Source organism: Tenrec ecaudatus, chromosome 1 (assembly GCF_050624435.1).
Source record: "Tenrec ecaudatus isolate mTenEca1 chromosome 1, mTenEca1.hap1, whole genome shotgun sequence".
NCBI classification, from domain to species: domain Eukaryota; kingdom Metazoa; phylum Chordata; class Mammalia; order Afrosoricida; family Tenrecidae; genus Tenrec; species Tenrec ecaudatus.
The window spans coordinates 49,655,629-49,672,745 of record NC_134530.1 but is presented as its reverse complement, the minus strand read 5'-3'; the positions used below and the strand labels follow the sequence as shown (position 1 = coordinate 49,672,745).

Genomic DNA, 17,117 nt, shown 5'->3' with positions numbered 1-17,117 from the left:
ATAGTTAAGCTATTGATTTATGTAACTGAATTGCCAATAAGTTAAAAAAAAGGACCCTTCTATCCCTGGGTGTTGCTGTGGTGACCATGCCTGGAGCAGCTAGCGTGGAAGGTGAGCACATGGGCAACATGCTGAGGGCAGAACAGAAAAAGGCCACTGGCGCCTTTACAACCAACTTACCTCTAGGGACTTGTCTTGGGCAATAAATGACCCTGCTTCATTACTTTACTGACAGGACTCTTCCTGAGGGGTTGGAGACAGCAGAGGGAGCCATTTTACATTAGCATGCAACCTCAGTTCAAGACGGGTCTGTCTGGAAGCAAAGTCCTTCCCACATTTTCACACTTTGATGTCTGGTTTCCTGAGTTCCTCACAAGAGCTCCCAGAGCCTTGTCTGATAAGAATTTCCCACACAAAAAAAATCTTAACAGAAGATCCTTGTCTAGTCACTTAACATCTGAGTCTATTTCTCATCTGTTAAAAATCTTTCAACCTTCACAAGGGACACCAGAACGAGAAGACATGACATACCTAAGTCAATGGCTCAAGTATCTTAAATGTGAACATACATTTCAATAAAAGCCCTAATTGTGGTCCTTTTTGGTTCAAATACCAAAAGCTACCATTCGTACCTCTAGCCCAAGAGGCAGGTGTAAGAATTCCTATGTGGGAAAGTGCCACTTCCTGATAGCCAAAAAGCATCTACAACCTAGAAATCCTTGTCATACTAAGACAAAGTATTAGAAATAGCCTAATTAGAAGTGTTAGAAGATAACCTAAAACCAGTCTTAAGTCATAAATAACCTAAAAGGCTAACCCCCAAACTATTAAGGGGTTCGAACCCCGAGTTTTCTAATTAAATGTACACAAACATGTTAAATGTTTCACACTTCCTCCCTAAAATGGGCATTACACTTGTGTTGTGTGTGCGCCAAGATTGAGGTTTGGTGACAATACAGGGGGAAAATATAAGGCCCTACTTTGATCCTCCCCAAAACACTAAAAATTCGATTGTAACCAACCCACCAGTGCGCAAGATTGACATACAAATCCTTGCTTATCACTAGAGGAAGTATTCTCAGAAGGGTCACCACTGCCCCGCCCCTCCTGTCATCAGTGGTGTATGCACTACACTTCCTGGCTAATTGAAACCTACACCTTTGGTTTCAGAACACCCCTTCCTCTGCTCCTAGATAGAGCACCGCCATCCAAACCATTCTTGGGATACTTCCTGATGCTCCCTAGCACTGGGTATTTGGGAGGAGGGCTAGAAATCAGCAAAACTATTTGCTCAGTTGAACATGGAAGCTCCACAGCCCAACCCCTTGGGGTTCGGGCAGACTGTCCCTGTTGACAAAGACTTAACCATACACCCCCAGCCCCATTTGTGGGAAAAGATTGGAGGCAACATTCCCAAGCCAAATTGTATCCAGCTTTATTAAAGATACTTTTCATAAACAATCATGGTATTCAGGCAGGACATGGGCAGACAATCATTAACAGCATATAACAACTTTTAAACTCCCTTCTTCAATGGACTACCACAATGAGAAAGCCACTGTAAAACCCACTGAAGTCTTTAGCTGGTGCGCTGACCGGGGAAGGTTTAGTGAGGGTGACATTTCACATTGAGCATGTTGTTTTAACAACTTTTCACGAGCCGACCCTGACGTTCAGAAAATGAAATGGACACGGCAGAATTGCCATCTGAACAAAGGGGGCGCTGCTCTTTTGAGGGATGCCATGAAGATGGCGTCACTGGAAAGTCCAGATCGCCGATAAACTAACAGCCAATGTTTTGAGGTCAGGTCCCAACAGGTGTCTGAGTTTGTGGAGTCAAGTCTGTGCTGAAGGCAGAGGGGAAAGAGAAGGGGTGGAGGATGTCAAAACGCAGCTGTATTTTCCCCCTCACAAGGTGTGTGTGCCAAGGTGGCGAACGTGGGTCGTGTCAGGGAATCCCCCCCTCCTGGAACCCCAGAGGGAGTCTCTCAAAACTAGCAGGGCAAAGTGTTGTTTTTCACTCCATCTAGCTTTGGAGACAGCGTATTGACATTTGTTCCCCCCTCCAAAAGACAACAATGAAGTGTTCTGTGTGCTAACAACATAGCTTAAAAAAAAAAAAAAGTAAAACAAAATTCTGCATTTTTATAAAACTTGATAAAAAATAGTATTTCAAACTGTACAGTCACCAGAAGTACACAGTTATCAAAAATGCACACACTTCACTTAGCATCTCCAGCACCTTCAGCTCTCTGTGCCTGGAAGGAAAGCAGACAGACGTGAAATGATCTCAGGAAAATACTCACTCTACAGCATTCTTTGGCTCCAATGCCCAAGTTTCAGATACTTGTAACAGTTCTGAGACTGACCACGTCACCTGTGGAGGTGGCTCACCATCCACAAGCTATAAAAAGTCAAGGCTCCGGGAAGCCTGCGTGTTGGAGAAACACTAGGATTACATGATCTATGGGCACCCAGGGACCCAAAAGTCCGTGATTTCACAAGTGCAATTCTTGGGGAAGTCAGTAATTTTTCACTGTAATACGAGCACGCCGGGTCAAAAACACCTTGCCATAGCACCCCTTAACTGGACAGTGGCAACTTGAAGAACTCAGGATTTAAACAAATGGGAAGACTACGGGCAAACCCTTCACCCAAATTTTCACAAAGCAAGCAATACTGGCCAACTGGGGCGGGGGGTGGGGGTGGCGACAACTAATTTTCCCTACTCACCCTTACCCCCGAAAAAGGGAATCATAGCCCAAATAAGGTTGGGAACCCATTTCTTGACTAACGCCCATTTCTGTTTCACCCTTCAAGAAATTAAGACTGTACTTGAAGTGATGTGGTCCTCAGGAAATGGCAGCGGAATAGTTTTGGGCAACTAACAGGTTAAATCGCAGTGGTACCTGGTCTGTTTTGGCATCTCCATTTTCTGCAGGATTGTTCCCGTCCTTGCCAGCATCAGCTTTCCCCTTTTTCCCTTTAGGTACCTTCTCTCCTTTCTTAAACAAAGGAGGGACAAAAATGAACACTTTCTTCACATTTCACAGTATGTCTTATGAAGTTTGGCACAACGTAGGACTAGTTTATGGAAGATTAAAAACAAACCTCAAACACCTTAAAACAACAAACACAACTATCACAGAATAACCCTTCACCTGATGGAATAAACAAACGATGCCAAGCTGCTTAGTTTGTGACCATAAATGTGACTTATGAATATAACAAGTCAGCTTCCAGATTTGGATATTTAATAACCAAAGTCCAGAGTTCTTTGTAAAATGATTAACACAACTAGAAATTAGTAATGCAAATGGTGGGAATAAGGTCAAGCCATATACATTAAACAGACATTCTCTCATGGGTCACTATGATGCCGAAATATTATGTTTCTAGTTCCAATAATTTTGCTCTATCTTAAAACTTAGCCAATGTCCTGGTCATAATGTGTAGGAGTCCCTGCAGGTGTGCTTGCCTCCCAGCCCCCTCACCTTCGCAGGGGCCTTTTTCGGCTTAGGCTCTGGTTTTGGAGGAGCGGGTTTCTTTTGGAGGAAGAGAAAGAGAATGTTAGTACAATGGATCGAAACAAACAAAACCTTAGCACCACCAGTACCTGGGAGTATGGTAGCTGGTATTCATTGGAATGCCCCATGCCTAGAGCAGCCCTCCGCCTCCCAAGCAACTCTTGGAAACACTCCACTTGGGCCACTCACCAGAATTTCAGAACCAGCAAACTGTTAAGTGGGCTAGGGTCTGAAGTAGAGTACAGTACCGAAAAGCCAGTAACTAGCCATACTTCTTGAAAAGTATTCTTTACACACATCTTAGTAAGATTCAGGGATAAAGCAAGAGATATATATATATATAAAGAAAAACACACTTACAGCAGATAACCTTGCTGATCTCCTCTGAGGCTATAAAAGAAATTTTGACGAAAGTTAGAACACAGACAATAAACCAGCTGAGTCTTCAAAATAAATGTAAACTTTCGGTGCCAATCGATTCCAGACCGAGGTGAAAAATATCATCACGGGCAAATTAAAAGCCAGGGTTGGCTTGTTGGCGCCATTTAAGGGGTCCGTCTTCAAGTCCACTCCAACTTCACAGAACAGGGTGGTCCAATGCTCGCCCACCACACTATGTAAGGTGACCGCGCCCCCAACAATAGTTAGGACTTACTTCATCCTTCACCTTGGCTTTATCTCCCTTAGCATCCCCTTCAGCCTATAAGAAACAAAACAAACTAAATCGCAGCCCAAAGAAATGTTTACTGGATTTTGTACACGTAATGAACACCTATCGAGGGAAGAGGAGCTCTGACACTTAACCTGTCAGGGCCTCGTGCAACCACCTAAGTACTGAGCAAGCCGTCAGCGTGACCATAGCCGACTCCGGGCCCACCGCCCGCGGGCAGCGCAGGGCCCGCGGCGCCAACAGCTGCAGCGGCGCGAACAGGCCCGCCCGCCCTCCCGCCCTCCGGAGGCGGGGCCCGGGCGCCGTTCCCATGGCAGCCGTCGAGGGCGGGCCGAGGGCCGCGAGCAGTCAGGAGATTCCAGGGCAACGGCGGCGCCCGGAGCCGCACGCACCGCGTCCCCCCGGAAAGGGCGGCGCCAAGACGGAGGCGGGGCCACGGGCAGGGCCCGCCCCCTGGAGGTCGGGCCCGCCCCCTCGCGGCGGCGGTTTTTTGGCGGCAGCGCGATCCCCCGCCCGCCGCCTTCCCGCCCTTTCGGATTTGAATTGCGCGCCCGCGGGGAGAGGAGGGGGCCTCGCAGTGGGGGAGGGGGCGCGGGGCGGTCGCGTTGAGCCCGAGGGGAGCGGAATAAACAGCCGCGAACATGGCTCCTCCCGCCGTGGCCGCCGCTCTTCCAATATGGCCTCTGGCGCCCGCGGGCAGCCGAGCCGCACGGGGTGAGCCCCAGGCCGCGCGCCGTCGTCTCGAGCTCCCGCGCTCGGCTGCTAACGCTGCTCCAGCCGGACGCCGGTCCTCGCGCCTCGGAGCTGAGGGAGCGGCGGCGGAGGCAGCAGCCGGGCGCTCTCGCGCCACGTACCTTTCTCTTGGGCATGGTGACGACGGCGGCGGGGCGCAGGCGCTGGACGAGGGGATGCGGCGGCGCGCAGGCTCTGGTCGATCCGGGGGTCGTTCTCGCCTCTTCTTCACACTGCTCGGGCTCCGGGGGGTTTATAAAGTTTTTATAGCGCTGGGAGCCCCGGACCGGTTAGAACCGGATTTCACCTCCCGCCGCTGCTCATTGGCCCAGCTGGGGTCACGTGGGCGGGGTTTAAACTCACCTCCTCTGGAGGGAGTGAGGAGGGGGGTCTGGGGGGGAAGACGCGCAAAAACGGCGGCGCGCCGAGGGGGTGGGGGAGGCGCGCGTCGACGGCCGTCCGAGAGGGTGCGCGAGTCGGCGGGGTCTGGGGCTAGCAAACTACCAAGTTCCTTCCACCTTATGCAACCCACTTCCCCAAGCCATGCAACACTCCGGGCGCCTCGGCCGCTTCCCCGCGCCCGCCGGGGCCCAGGAGAGGGCTCGCGAGCCCTGACCGCCAGCCCGGACCCCCCACCCCCGGAGGCGCAGGGCAGCGCGCGGCTCGCGGCGCCGGCTGGAGCTCCCAGGGCCAGAGCTGGCGCGGCCGTGAACGAGCAGGGAAGCCAGCCCCGCGCAGCCGGAGGTGCATCGCCGAGCTGCCACTCGGAGGACGCCTTTCCGGGCACACACCTGGTTGGGGGCAGGGTGGTCCCCGAGGGGAGACTACGAGCAAAGGTGACTTGGGTGCAAAGGGGCAGGTAGGAGCTGTTCTTTCAGCACCCCCTGTTCAACACCCGGCCCCCAATGTGTTGGGTGACATCTTTGGGTCTCTGTATGCCCGGACCTCAGGAACCCATCACAGAATGACGAGAGCGCGGCCTACCCGCCTTTCCCTCGTCCTAAGCTCCACCCGTTTCTGAGGCAGCAGCCCAGCTGCTCCCACTCGACGTGGTCACCAAGCCGGGGCGATGGAAAAGCAGCTGGCGAAACCTCTCCTTCCACACTATCAGGCTGACTTCCTTTGCGCAGGGAAATGGGAGGGTGGGGGGAAAGCGCCCTGGGTATTAGAAGCATTTAAACATTTAAGAAGCAGGTGTTGCAATGACAAAAGGGCACTTCCAGTGCCCAAGTCCAAAACCAGGGGTCTTGCAGCTTTGCTAAAGGTACTGCTTGAGGAGAGACAATTGCAGTGGTAAAATAAGATTTTCTTCCATTGCATTGCCAACAACTTTTACAGCTATGGGGAAAAAAACCAAAATTCTCTAAGTCCTGGGAGAACCTAGGAACATGATAAATACTCGAAAACTGGCTTGACTCACAGGTGGGAGGGTGTTTAAACAGAGCCCACCTGGCTTCTTGAGACATGATTGAAGCTGGTCTGAACAAATTGCACCGGTGGAGTTGGAATCAAGTATTTCGCAGCACATACCCCTGGGAAGGGCAGCTCCTCCCTTCCCCACCCTGTGCACCTTTCCCAGAATTTGGGACTTGAGGCCAGAGAGAGATACCAGCTCTATTAATCATCCTGTTTGTACCCCACATCAGGGAAAGCCAGGGACAGAAAGGAGACAGGACTCAACAGCAGTCTCCCGGAGCGGATTCCGTTCGCTGCCTCCAGCCCCTCATTCCCGCCTTAATTGTAGGGCTCCCCAGTATATAGCAGCATAATTCATGCCTCCCTAATTAAGGCTGTCAACAGCCCCATTGTAAAACCAGAAAATGTACAGCACCTGCTCTCCGGGAACCTCATGCCAGGGATTGGTAGTGGGAGTGCCAGGTGTAAGGGGGGAGGGAGGGTCGGGTGGGCAGGGAGGAGGACGCTTGCCAAAGGGCACATTGATTGGCTTCCCAATTGTCACGCCTGGCATTTATGCTTGATTCTGAGAACAGAGATGATGGCCAAACGACTCCTTATGCCAGGTATCTAGGCAGAGAAAGAGGAGCTGAAGTACAGGCAGGTTAGAGGTCAGAAGAATATGCCCTTAACATCGCTTGCAAGACCTTGTACCCTAGAGGGAGGTGCTGGGAAACAGCTTGTATAAAGTAGAAAGGTAAGTCGAAATGGAGTCTCACTACACTGGGATTACTGGCTGGGGCCTGTTGCTTAGACAGAAAGCTCTTCAAAGGCACAAATCCTCTCAGCACTCTGCAGCAAGGCCTGGCAAGGAGAGGTTCAGGAAAGGATGGAGCAGACTCTGCCTTCTTCCTGCTGGGCAGCCTTGGTCCTCACAAGCACAGGAGGGCCTGGAATAAGCTGCTGAGAGCAAGTCACCTAGGGCCTGCTGAAGCAGCCTGATCAAAAAGCCAAGTCAAGGGAGCCTTGCAGTGAGGGAGCTGAGGAAGTGGGAGCCAGAGTTTGAGACCCCTAGTGGGAGCAGCCCCAGGTCCTGATGTGTCACTGGGTGGGGAGCTGGGGGCTAGCTCAGACTCACCAAGCCCTACATCTTGCATCCAAGGCGGGCGGGGAGTGAGCCTGGCCCCGTGCCCTCCGAGGAGGAGGAAAGCTTGTGTGGGCTGAGTCGACAATAGGTAATTGGATTGTAATCACCCGCCTGGCTTCCATGCCATTGGGGCGCTGAGCCTTTCAGCGAGCAATCAGTGCTGGGTGGTGGGAGGGGAGAGAGTCAATAGCACATCCCAGGTGGAGAGCCCAGGAGAGGAACAAGATTTTTTCTGTCTCTCCCACCCCGTTCTTCCTCACCCAAATAACACTGCTGCCTACTCGCCATTACCAGCAGATCCAAGATGGGGAGCCAATGCTTTTGTGAAAGTTGGGTGGAAAGTGAAGATGGATAGGCAAAGGGCTACAGTGTGGAAAGCCCTTCCCCCCACCAGTTTGGTGCTGTCAGATGGGCTGGTGTAAAAAAGGTGTTTCTAGAAGCACGAACTGGTGGCGGCAGCAGCACAAGAGCAGCCTGGTTGACGGCCTGCTGGCAACCCCTACTGGTGACCAGAGCTGGGTTTAGAGTGTGTGTGTGTGTGTGTGTGTGTGTGTGTGTGGCGGGGGGTGTATCACGTAACCCTCTCAGGGGTCACTGTCTCGGACAGCCCAAAGGTACCCGTGGCCTGCATGCCTGGCCCCAGGGCTGCCTCTGCCAAAGGGAACACAGTTCACCCTCAGGAGGGCGCTGCCTTCACCAAAGAGAAAGAGAGCGGGGCCTGGAGGCTGAGGGCAGGGCAGAGTGGCAGGGGGCCAGTCCCACTCAGGCTGATGCGGTGCCCAGACGTGCCAGCCAGTCAGCTCGCTTGAGTTCCAAGGCCTGCAGGAAACCTTGGAGCCGCTCTTCCCGTCTGGCTGAGAGTTTGTGCAAGCATGTCCGTCGGAGCTGGGCGTCCGCACTGGCCAGGAGCCCTTCTCGCAGCAGCTGCTGGGTCACTGCAGCCTGGTCCCTCTCCAGCTGTTGCCTCTGCCGCTCCTCTGCATACATGTCTCGGGCCTTCTGTTAGAGACAAGCGGGGATCAGGGCGGGGAGGTCATTTTTAGGTGTCAGTGGAACAGTGGAGCATTTGCCCCCGACTTGGAAAGGCTCAGGCGTAAGGGCATGGTGCCTGTACTGCACAGGCGGGGCAGCGGTGGTTCTGGGTTCTCTTGGTTTGTCAGTGGGGAGCATCTGCATGTCTTGAAATTCCGCTTAGGCTTTCAAATAGAAGGGAACCTGATAAACGCAGGCCTGACTTCTGTATCTTCTACCAGGAGCACCATGGCTTTGGGTAAATCCTTTCCTAAGCTCATTTCTGCATGTCTAAAGTGGGGGGTGCACCTGCCTAGAAGTTAGGGATTAGAGATAATATATGCAAAATCCTCTCTGGCATATTAACAGCTCTCAAACAGAAACAGCAATTTTACAAGTTAGTACTGGCTATTCTCTGCTGCACTTCCCGTGGTCTCCGAGGTCGCTCTCAGGGCACGTCATGCTTCCACTGGGCACTGAGTTCCCTCCTTTATCGAGATCCACTGGACTCTGCCAGCAATCACCCTCCTATAAGCAGCCGCAGATGCAGGTTCAGATCCCTTAAGCTACTTACTGCATTCTGCCTAGACTAGGTCCACAGGATACTTCTTTAAGAAAGAAGCCCGAGTGGGCTTGAGAGCCCCGGGGCTCCTGGACTCGGTTCTGACACCAGGTATGTGATCATATTCCAGACGGCACCTCTCGCACTGTGCAGGTGTGTGTCTCAAGGCAAGTCAGAAATTCCGTGAGGAAAGAGGCTGTGCCTCTCTTGGCACTTGGGACACTATGTATGTGTGAAATATTCAGTTGACTGGCTATGTGATCCCAAGAGGGCAGGGAGGATGTCCATGGCATAGAAGGGAAAAATCCCTGGGAACAGAACCAAGGCCTTGCCCTGCCTCAACGATGTGCTGTGCTCCTGCTAGCCTAATAGGTCCCAGAGCTCTCAGCTAGAGCTGCTCCTGCCATACCTAGCCCAGGGGGGAGAAACTAGGTCTGGCTTCCCACAAAGTCTTCCTCATTTCAAGAGTATGTTACTTTTGTAACAGCACTTCCTCTGAACAGAGGCCGGAGTCAAGGCAGAGCCTGACCCCTACTTGTGGGTCAAGAATCAGCAGTCCCTGTGAGAATGGCAGAGTGGGGGAGGTGCTCCTGAAGATCACCTACCCCAGTTTTCCCACTTTACAGACTACGTCACTGGGGCTGAGACAGGTAGCGAGTTGGCCTATGTCACACAAGTAGTTGAGGTTCCTTGTTTTTTCCAGTCAGGTGGCTTGAGATGGCTGCAGGAAATTTATCTGTATCTCTGGATAAGTCACAGGCGCCATGCTTTCTGGGGGGGTCCTGGGGGTCCCCCTTCCCAATCGCAGGGCTTTCTAAGTGATTCTTAGGTAGTCACCCTTAGAAAATGCTGGATAACAGAGGTCCTAATGGATCCTTCCCCTCTCCCTGATAAGACTGCCGGACAATCAGTAATGACCACACAGGTGAGTGAGGGAGCCATTTCTTCCTTGGAGGTTTCCACACAGACCTTACACAGTCTTGTTGTAAGGACTCCACAGGGCTGGCTTTGGGCAATGCGGCTCTAACATAAATAATCTCAATCCCTCCTCCGCACCAAGCCACTCTGCAGAAGCGGGGAACACCATCTAATAACCCCTCGAGTACTTACATTCTCCAGTCCTCTAGACTGTACTTCTCTCCAGGTCCTCAGCTTTTAAATATTCAGGAGCCAGTAAGTCCTCCCCGAAGTCCTCATTTCCCATATCCAGGTGAGTACCATGGGGACTGTATTTCTGAGGGCTTCCCGGAGAGAGAGTGCCTCTCCTGAGCCTCCCTTCTGGGGCACCCTTATGGAGATGAGATGAGCGGGGTGCTGCGTCTATGTGACTTTTCTGGAGAAGGGCCCAGAGATGTGTGTCAACATCGGCCAGCACCCTCCAAAGTGGACTTGTGCTGGGCGACTCTATGCAGTGCTTTCCATGTAGCTGCTTATTGGAGGAGGGGATTCTTCTCATTCAATCACGAAGTAACCGACAGTCACGCAGGTAGCTGCCTCATGACTTCAAATGTGATCTATCTGAGCCAGCAGCTCATTTTCAATTTCCCCTAAGACAATGACTACCTGACGACCACTAGAAATCAAAGTCACTCCAGCCTGCAGTTCATCTCTTCAAGTGCACCAGAGGAAGTCTTGTGGGATCATGTGTTTTCCCTCCATAATCTCACACTTACAGATTGCTAGGTGAACCAAATTCTTTTTACTCATCTCGGTCAATAACCAGCTATTCAACATGTAACTGGAGGTCAGCGGTGCTGTAAGGTCACTCACCCCACCCTTCTTATCTGCCCTTTGCTTCCCTGCTGGCAAGTCCTTCTGCATCACAGTCGCCTTCTCCCTTTGCCAGGCCCCATTCCCTACTCAAGTCTAACCACAAGACTGAATGAGTGATCATCTGGAACCTGCCAGTCCCTTCAGATATGAGGTCTGGTCCCTGACAACTTACAACTACATCGCAACTTCTCTAAGTCTCTATCAGCAGCTCTTGCCCCAGTAAACTACCCGAAGTCCAGAGCCCAGTTTCCCCTCCTAACCCTGACTCCCTACAAATACACTGGGCTGGGTCTGGAGACCAAACAGCTAAGATTGTGACATTGAGAATCTGGGAGACGGGGCAAGAGCACAGGGTGGAGACAGAAACTGAAGGACATAAGAACTAGGGGCCACGAAGCCTGCAGTCGGCCATAATACAGGATAGGAGAAAAGATCGGAAAGACCTACTCTCTAGGCTCCGGGGATGCTGTTAGTCTGGATTCTTAGCAAGGCGCTAAGATTTCTAGCAATGGAGCTTTGAGGGCTCCCTGCTGGACAAAGGTTCAGGTCAGTCAGCATCTGTTATAGTCTTGGTTTACTCTCGTAACGAAGGTTGTGATGGTAAGATCTACCGTACAGCACTATACAGGGCCAAAGTAAGGGCCTTGGTTTTAGTAAGAGCCTGGTTACCAAGTACAAAATGTCTGCCTGATCGTCCCATCCTGGCCCAGCCAACAGCACAACCATCCATTGAACTGGCCAGAGTAAAACAGAGATGTCTTGGTTCCTAATATTAATATTTGGACTTATTAGCTTCGTTCCTACAACACACGAGTTTCAGAATGACACCACCAGCCCTATCATTAACAAGGAACCTCTTAAAAAAGTGTCAAGTTTGCTTTGCAGTCTGAATTATCTTTAGAATATACACCACTAAATATGCATAGTCAAATAACTGTGTTCAAGTTACTTGAGTAAATTCCTTTCTCGGGGAGCATAACTATCAATTTCATACTAGTATAGCTAGTTGCATTTGTTTATTTGATGTTTACCACCTACTGCAACTTCCCAAGTCTTCAGTCAACTCAGTCCTATCCCTTCTGACTGCCACCACCTGTCTGAAGGCCTATGTCAATTCTGATGCATAGCGACCCGATAAAGGGTAGGACTGTCCCCATGGGTTTCAGAGACTGAAAATCTTCATGGGAGCAGAAAGCCTCATCTTTCTTCCTTGGAGCAGCTGGTAGTTTCGAACTGCTGATCTGTGGTTAGCAGAACACACTACATCAGCAGGCTCCTTGAGGCGCGCCTTGCTCCCATCACAAAAGCGCTGGTGCCAAGGCAATTCCAATTCATGGCCACCTGTGTGTTACAGAGCACTGCCTGACGAGGCTGTCCTGACTGATCTTACAGAAGCAGACGGCCGGGTCTTTTTCTGGAACGCTGCTGGGAGGGTTTGAACTGCCTACTTTTTCATATCCAGTGCGAACCATTTGGGCCCCCCAGGTGTGGGCCACCTTTCCCCTTCTGGGACACTGGCTCCATTTCGTTCTTCCAGGACACTTTATAACCTCAGTCCCCTTGCACTTGTCTCTGCCTTTACAGAATAATTCTTTTCTCTCGGAATGTAGCAGGTCTGGGTGTTGCTCATCTTTCATCCCCTTTCAGCTTGCCTTGACTGCTTTGTTCGGCACCCCACCCTCTGCACTGCTTTCTAGCACACCACCCTCTGTACTGTCTGCATTACTGTGTTACCATCAGGGAGCCTATGTATTTGTTTTGTATGTCTCCCCAACTAAGAATATAAGCTCCATGGAGATAGAAATCCTGGCTGGCTGGCTGGCTAAGCGCTGAATTGCCCGTGCCTAGTCCAACGTGTGACTCAAGCCACGTATCAATCTGCTGCCTGGAAATCACGGTAATGGTTGCTGAGCAGCCCAGCCCGAGGGACGAGCTATGCTCAAAGGCTCATGGACCGTCTTCCAGTCAGCTTTGTGTAGAGCCCATTTACTTGTATTTTACAAAGCTGGTTTTGACCGGCTTGATGATGTGGGCTCCTGGCCTCTAGCTGATCTAGCGTCGTAAACTGGAGTAGGAAAATGAGCCATTGACTGAAGTAGGATACGGCTGGGTGAAATATATAAGAACCCCCAAAGCCAAGTCTTTGGGGATCATCTGCCTTACAGCCATTAGTCTCACTCTTTAAGGGCTTCCCTCTATAGCGCAGAACTCAAGGTGTCCGAGGATTGTGTACAAGGCATGCCCCAGAGTTCCTTACCAACAAAGGAGGAAAACTTTTTAAAGGTGGGTTCTTGATATTTTGGTCATGTGGAGAAATGAATGACGTTATTCCTAACTGACATAAATGACTGAGGCTTTGCTGTTGACTCTCTTCTAAACTCAGTTCTCTGTGAGACCAAATGACCAATCCTTCATGACTTGTTCACTTATACCATGAGCTCCAAACATGGGATTCACAGACAGCTCACTTAGGGATCATGTGAAGCCCCTGGAAACAGTCCATGAGTTAGGAGTACAAGCTTTGGATTCGAAAATCCAGGTTCCCAGTTCTGTGACTTTGTGTGTCTCTGTTCCTCATTAATAATGAATGCTGTGTTGTTGGCAGGCTTCAACTAAGACTTCATGAAAGCTCCTAAGTGCCTTAGTTGACCTGCAATATGTAGTCCAGCACCCCCTATATCGCCATTATTATTCTAAGAGCTACTAAGACGGGTGATTCTGCCTCCTAATGAAACCTGTCTAAGATGTGATCAAAACTGAAAGATAAACTTCAAGTTCTAACACAGCAGTTGTCTAGTTCCTAATCCCTCCATAAAGCTTGCTTTTTATATACTTCTACAACTATACTCATTTATTAGGCCAACACCTTCAGGCGGAATTCCTTATGGCCAAATTCCTCTGAGAAGTCTTTCCTGAGTCTCTGTAGTGAGGGCATTAAGGACTTGTAACCTGAACTCCATTCTCACTCTTACTAGTTGAAAAATAATTTCTCTCTACGTACTCATTTGCAAAGGGGGAAGGAGCTATAACTCCCTGCTTGCGTTATTCAAGGATTAAATGAATCAATGCACATACAATGTCAAGTGTGTGACAAAGTAAATACGAAGTGCTAGATAACTCTCATCACTAACATCATGAGCATGCTTATTACATGCTTGGTGTTTGGCAGGTGGTCAGTCAATGCTAAACTTCTTTCCCATCCCTGCCCAGTCAAGCCTGGATTCTTACCTGAAGCACACTGTAGTTCATCTGGAATTGCAGGATGGCCTCACAGAAGTTCCAAAATGTATATTCTGGCCATAAAACTGGTTGGAATACCAGACAGGAGTGTGAGGTCTAGGAGAGGTGGGGAAGGAGAGAGGACAGCTTAGTTTTATGGCTCTGGGACACACTCTTGCCCAGGCCTCCAAAGAAGCAGGCTGAACAGGACCCAGAAGCCCAGAGACGAAAGGACACAGGCATTCAGAGCTGCTGCCCTGACTTACTCACAAGTAAGGGAAAGGGTCATCTGAGGCACCTAGACCAGCTACCTCCAGTACGACAGAAATGAAAGGAGACTCGATCAACATCTCTGCCAGGACTTTTCTAAGAGCCAATTTTAGGACTAGGAGGTAACATCTGGATTATGTTGTTGGCTCCTGGCCCTTAAAGGTTATCTCGAAGACACCCTGGTACAAGGCAGCAATGAACAAAGGAGAGCTGCCAGCAGTGCTATAGCAGTGGTTCAAGAGGATGGGCATTGGAGCCAAAATGCCTGCCCTTGGATCCTGTTCCACCATTTTCTAGTTTGTGGCCTGGGATTCCGTTTCCTCAACTGTGAAACGGAGTACAAAAACCTAGCTTTTACACTAGTAAGAAGACTGAAGGAGGTAATATGCACAACTTGAGGTGAACGTAGAGCCAGGTGACCTTAAATAACAACAGGCACTGAGTTGAGAATCCCTTTTGGAGCATTCTTGACTGTCAGGGCTGGAGGGCTTTCTTCCTGCCTCAAAGGAGGGGAGACTGGCCTCCTGCATCTTCTGGCTCCAGGTCTTTCCCCTGGAACAAGTTTGCATCTTCTTCAACATGACATTCTTTCAAGTATTTGAAGGCTAGATTAGAGATGCCTGTTATATGTTCCCAAGGTTGTAACTCATTGTCCAGAGTCTCTCTTGCCACCAAACTAAGTTGCAGGAATCATTTCTGACTTGGGTCAGTCCCAGCATGTCGTCATGCTTCCCTTTCCAAGGCCACTGTTCTTCACACATTCCTTATAGGACATGAGTTCCAGATTCCCTGCTACCCGTGTTTTAGGGTGCTTCCCTAAATCCTCTGTTTTCCCGATGTAGTTTCTTCAGACTCAGTGCCCAGAAGTAAACTTTTCAGATGTGATCTGAGGAGTAAGGTGGGCCACAGAACCCTTGCTAAACATTATACTTTTTCCAGTTTAGCCAAAGATTGAAGTACCTTTAGGAATTAAAGCTTGTTACGGTAATTAATTTTGGGGCTGTGGTCCATTAAAATTCCTGGAGTTTTACATCATGAGCTACTTCTAAACTGGATCTCTCCAATCCCCTTTGGTTGTGTCATAAATATTCCTTTTGAACAAGGCTTTCCCCATTCATGTTCTACCCAGCGACCAGGCTAACTTGGCTGAAGATTTTTAACCACCAGATGTGGAGATGAACTTTTTGAAGACTACCTACCCTGAGCAACTGACCCGGGAGGCCAGGCAAGCCCCTAAGAATGAGTGTGCATACTGTTTACATCCTCAAGGGCTGTGCTGTCACCGACCTAGCTCTTCACTCTAAAGGGGAGAGACTGGTAACCACAAGGCTCAGGGTCTGCCCAGAGGGGCTGGAGAACGTGGCAGATGAGCAAAGCAGAACTCCAGTTCCATGCACAGGAGCCCCCAAATTCCCACTCTAGTGGGGAGTCTGGACTTCTCCTCTAAGTGGAATGCCCTGCACTCTGGACAGGAAGACCTGCACAGACCCCCCGTGCTAGAAACCAAAGAAGGGATAGCGAAGGTTGCCGGGCACAGCCTGGAGCCTCCTCTGTGGCCTGGAGCTTTCTAGTCCCAGCATGGTGGGTCTGCGCATCGTGAACCACTCAGATCCGTCCTGCTTTCAGGCTATTCCTGACAGTATTGGTTACAGACAACCTACCTGCCAGAGCAAGAAGTCACTCAGCCTGACTTCCCCGGAAGTCCGTATCAAGACGTCTGGATGAGGAGAGTGGTTGGTGTAGAGGCACTTTTCAAGCAGGGACTCAGAGACATCGCTAAAGTGAGTGTGGAGGAGACAAAGACACATGTTCTACATGAAGATAGTGTTGGGAAAAGTGGATCTCTTACTTTATTCCAAACAAAAAATCACACTCAAATGGAGCAAAGGTCTAAAACTATGTATTTCTGAGTCTTAGATAATGATAACTAAAAGCATACAATACACAGTAACAGAAAAAGTTAATGAATTTTATCAAAAATAAAAGCCTTTGTGTATCAAAGTACACTATAAAGTGAGAAGACAGGTAAAAAAATTTCAAATCATCTATAAGGGGTAGACATCTAGAACATACAAAGAACTCTTACAACTCAGATTAACAACAAAAAGCATCGGACTTAGAAAACCTGTATAGGACTTGACTAGACATTTCCTCACCTAGAGAGAAATGGTCAAAGGGCACATGAAATGATGTTCAACAGCATCAGTCATTAGAGAAATACAAGTCGAAACAATGAGAAGCCACCTCAACTTCTAGTAGCACAGCTATTATTAAAACAAACAAAACAAGAAAATAACAACTCTCAGAGAAGACATGGCAAAATTGGAATCCTTGTGCACTGTCTGGTAAGAATGTGAAAAGTATTGTCATTGTGGAAATCAGCTTGGTGGTTCCTCCAAAAAAGTAAACAGCATTACTGTGACCCAGAAATTCCCGACTTGAAAGCTGGAAATGCGAGACCTGTAATATGCAGATTCATTGCAGCATTGTTCAAATGGCTTAAAGGGAGCCATACTCCAGATGCCCATCAACAAATGAACGCATCAACGTTCTAAGGTGTGTGCACACAATAGTGGCATGTCATGCACCCAAACAAAGAAATTAACTTCTGATGGATCTTGAAGACATTATGCTGAGTAATGTAAACCAGAGATAAGACAGGAAGTAGAACAAAAGTTACCTGGCCAATGGTAAATTATTGCTTAATGGTTATAATTTCGGCTTGGGATGACAAAAAGATGTGAAAAATAGCAATGATTATACGACATTGTCAGTGTACTTAACGCCATCAAATTATACACTTTAAAAATC

The 17,117-nt window shown here is 49.5% G+C and overlaps 1 protein-coding gene across 4 annotated transcripts in view; it reads right to left on the bottom strand.

The window, feature by feature from the left end:
- Positions 1–1,418: 1,418 nt before the first annotated feature.
- The window catches only part of DHDDS (dehydrodolichyl diphosphate synthase subunit), a 32,849-nt gene continuing 17,150 nt past the window's right edge, over positions 1,419–17,117 (bottom strand). For all 4 annotated transcript variants that reach the window (XM_075552775.1, XM_075552786.1, XM_075552767.1 and 1 more), the window contains exons 7-14: positions 15,968–16,082; positions 14,046–14,153; positions 5,052–8,470; positions 4,183–4,227; positions 3,888–3,917; positions 3,495–3,545; positions 2,910–3,005; positions 1,419–2,258 (exon numbers count right to left, since the gene is read on the bottom strand). In XM_075552775.1, the coding sequence (XP_075408890.1) occupies positions 8,234–8,470; positions 14,046–14,153; positions 15,968–16,082 (460 nt within the window). In that variant the 3' untranslated portion in view covers positions 1,419–2,258; positions 2,910–3,005; positions 3,495–3,545; ... (1 more) ...; positions 4,183–4,227; positions 5,052–8,233. The remainder of the gene's footprint in view (positions 2,259–2,909; positions 3,006–3,494; positions 3,546–3,887; positions 3,918–4,182; positions 4,228–5,051; positions 8,471–14,045; positions 14,154–15,967; positions 16,083–17,117) is intronic.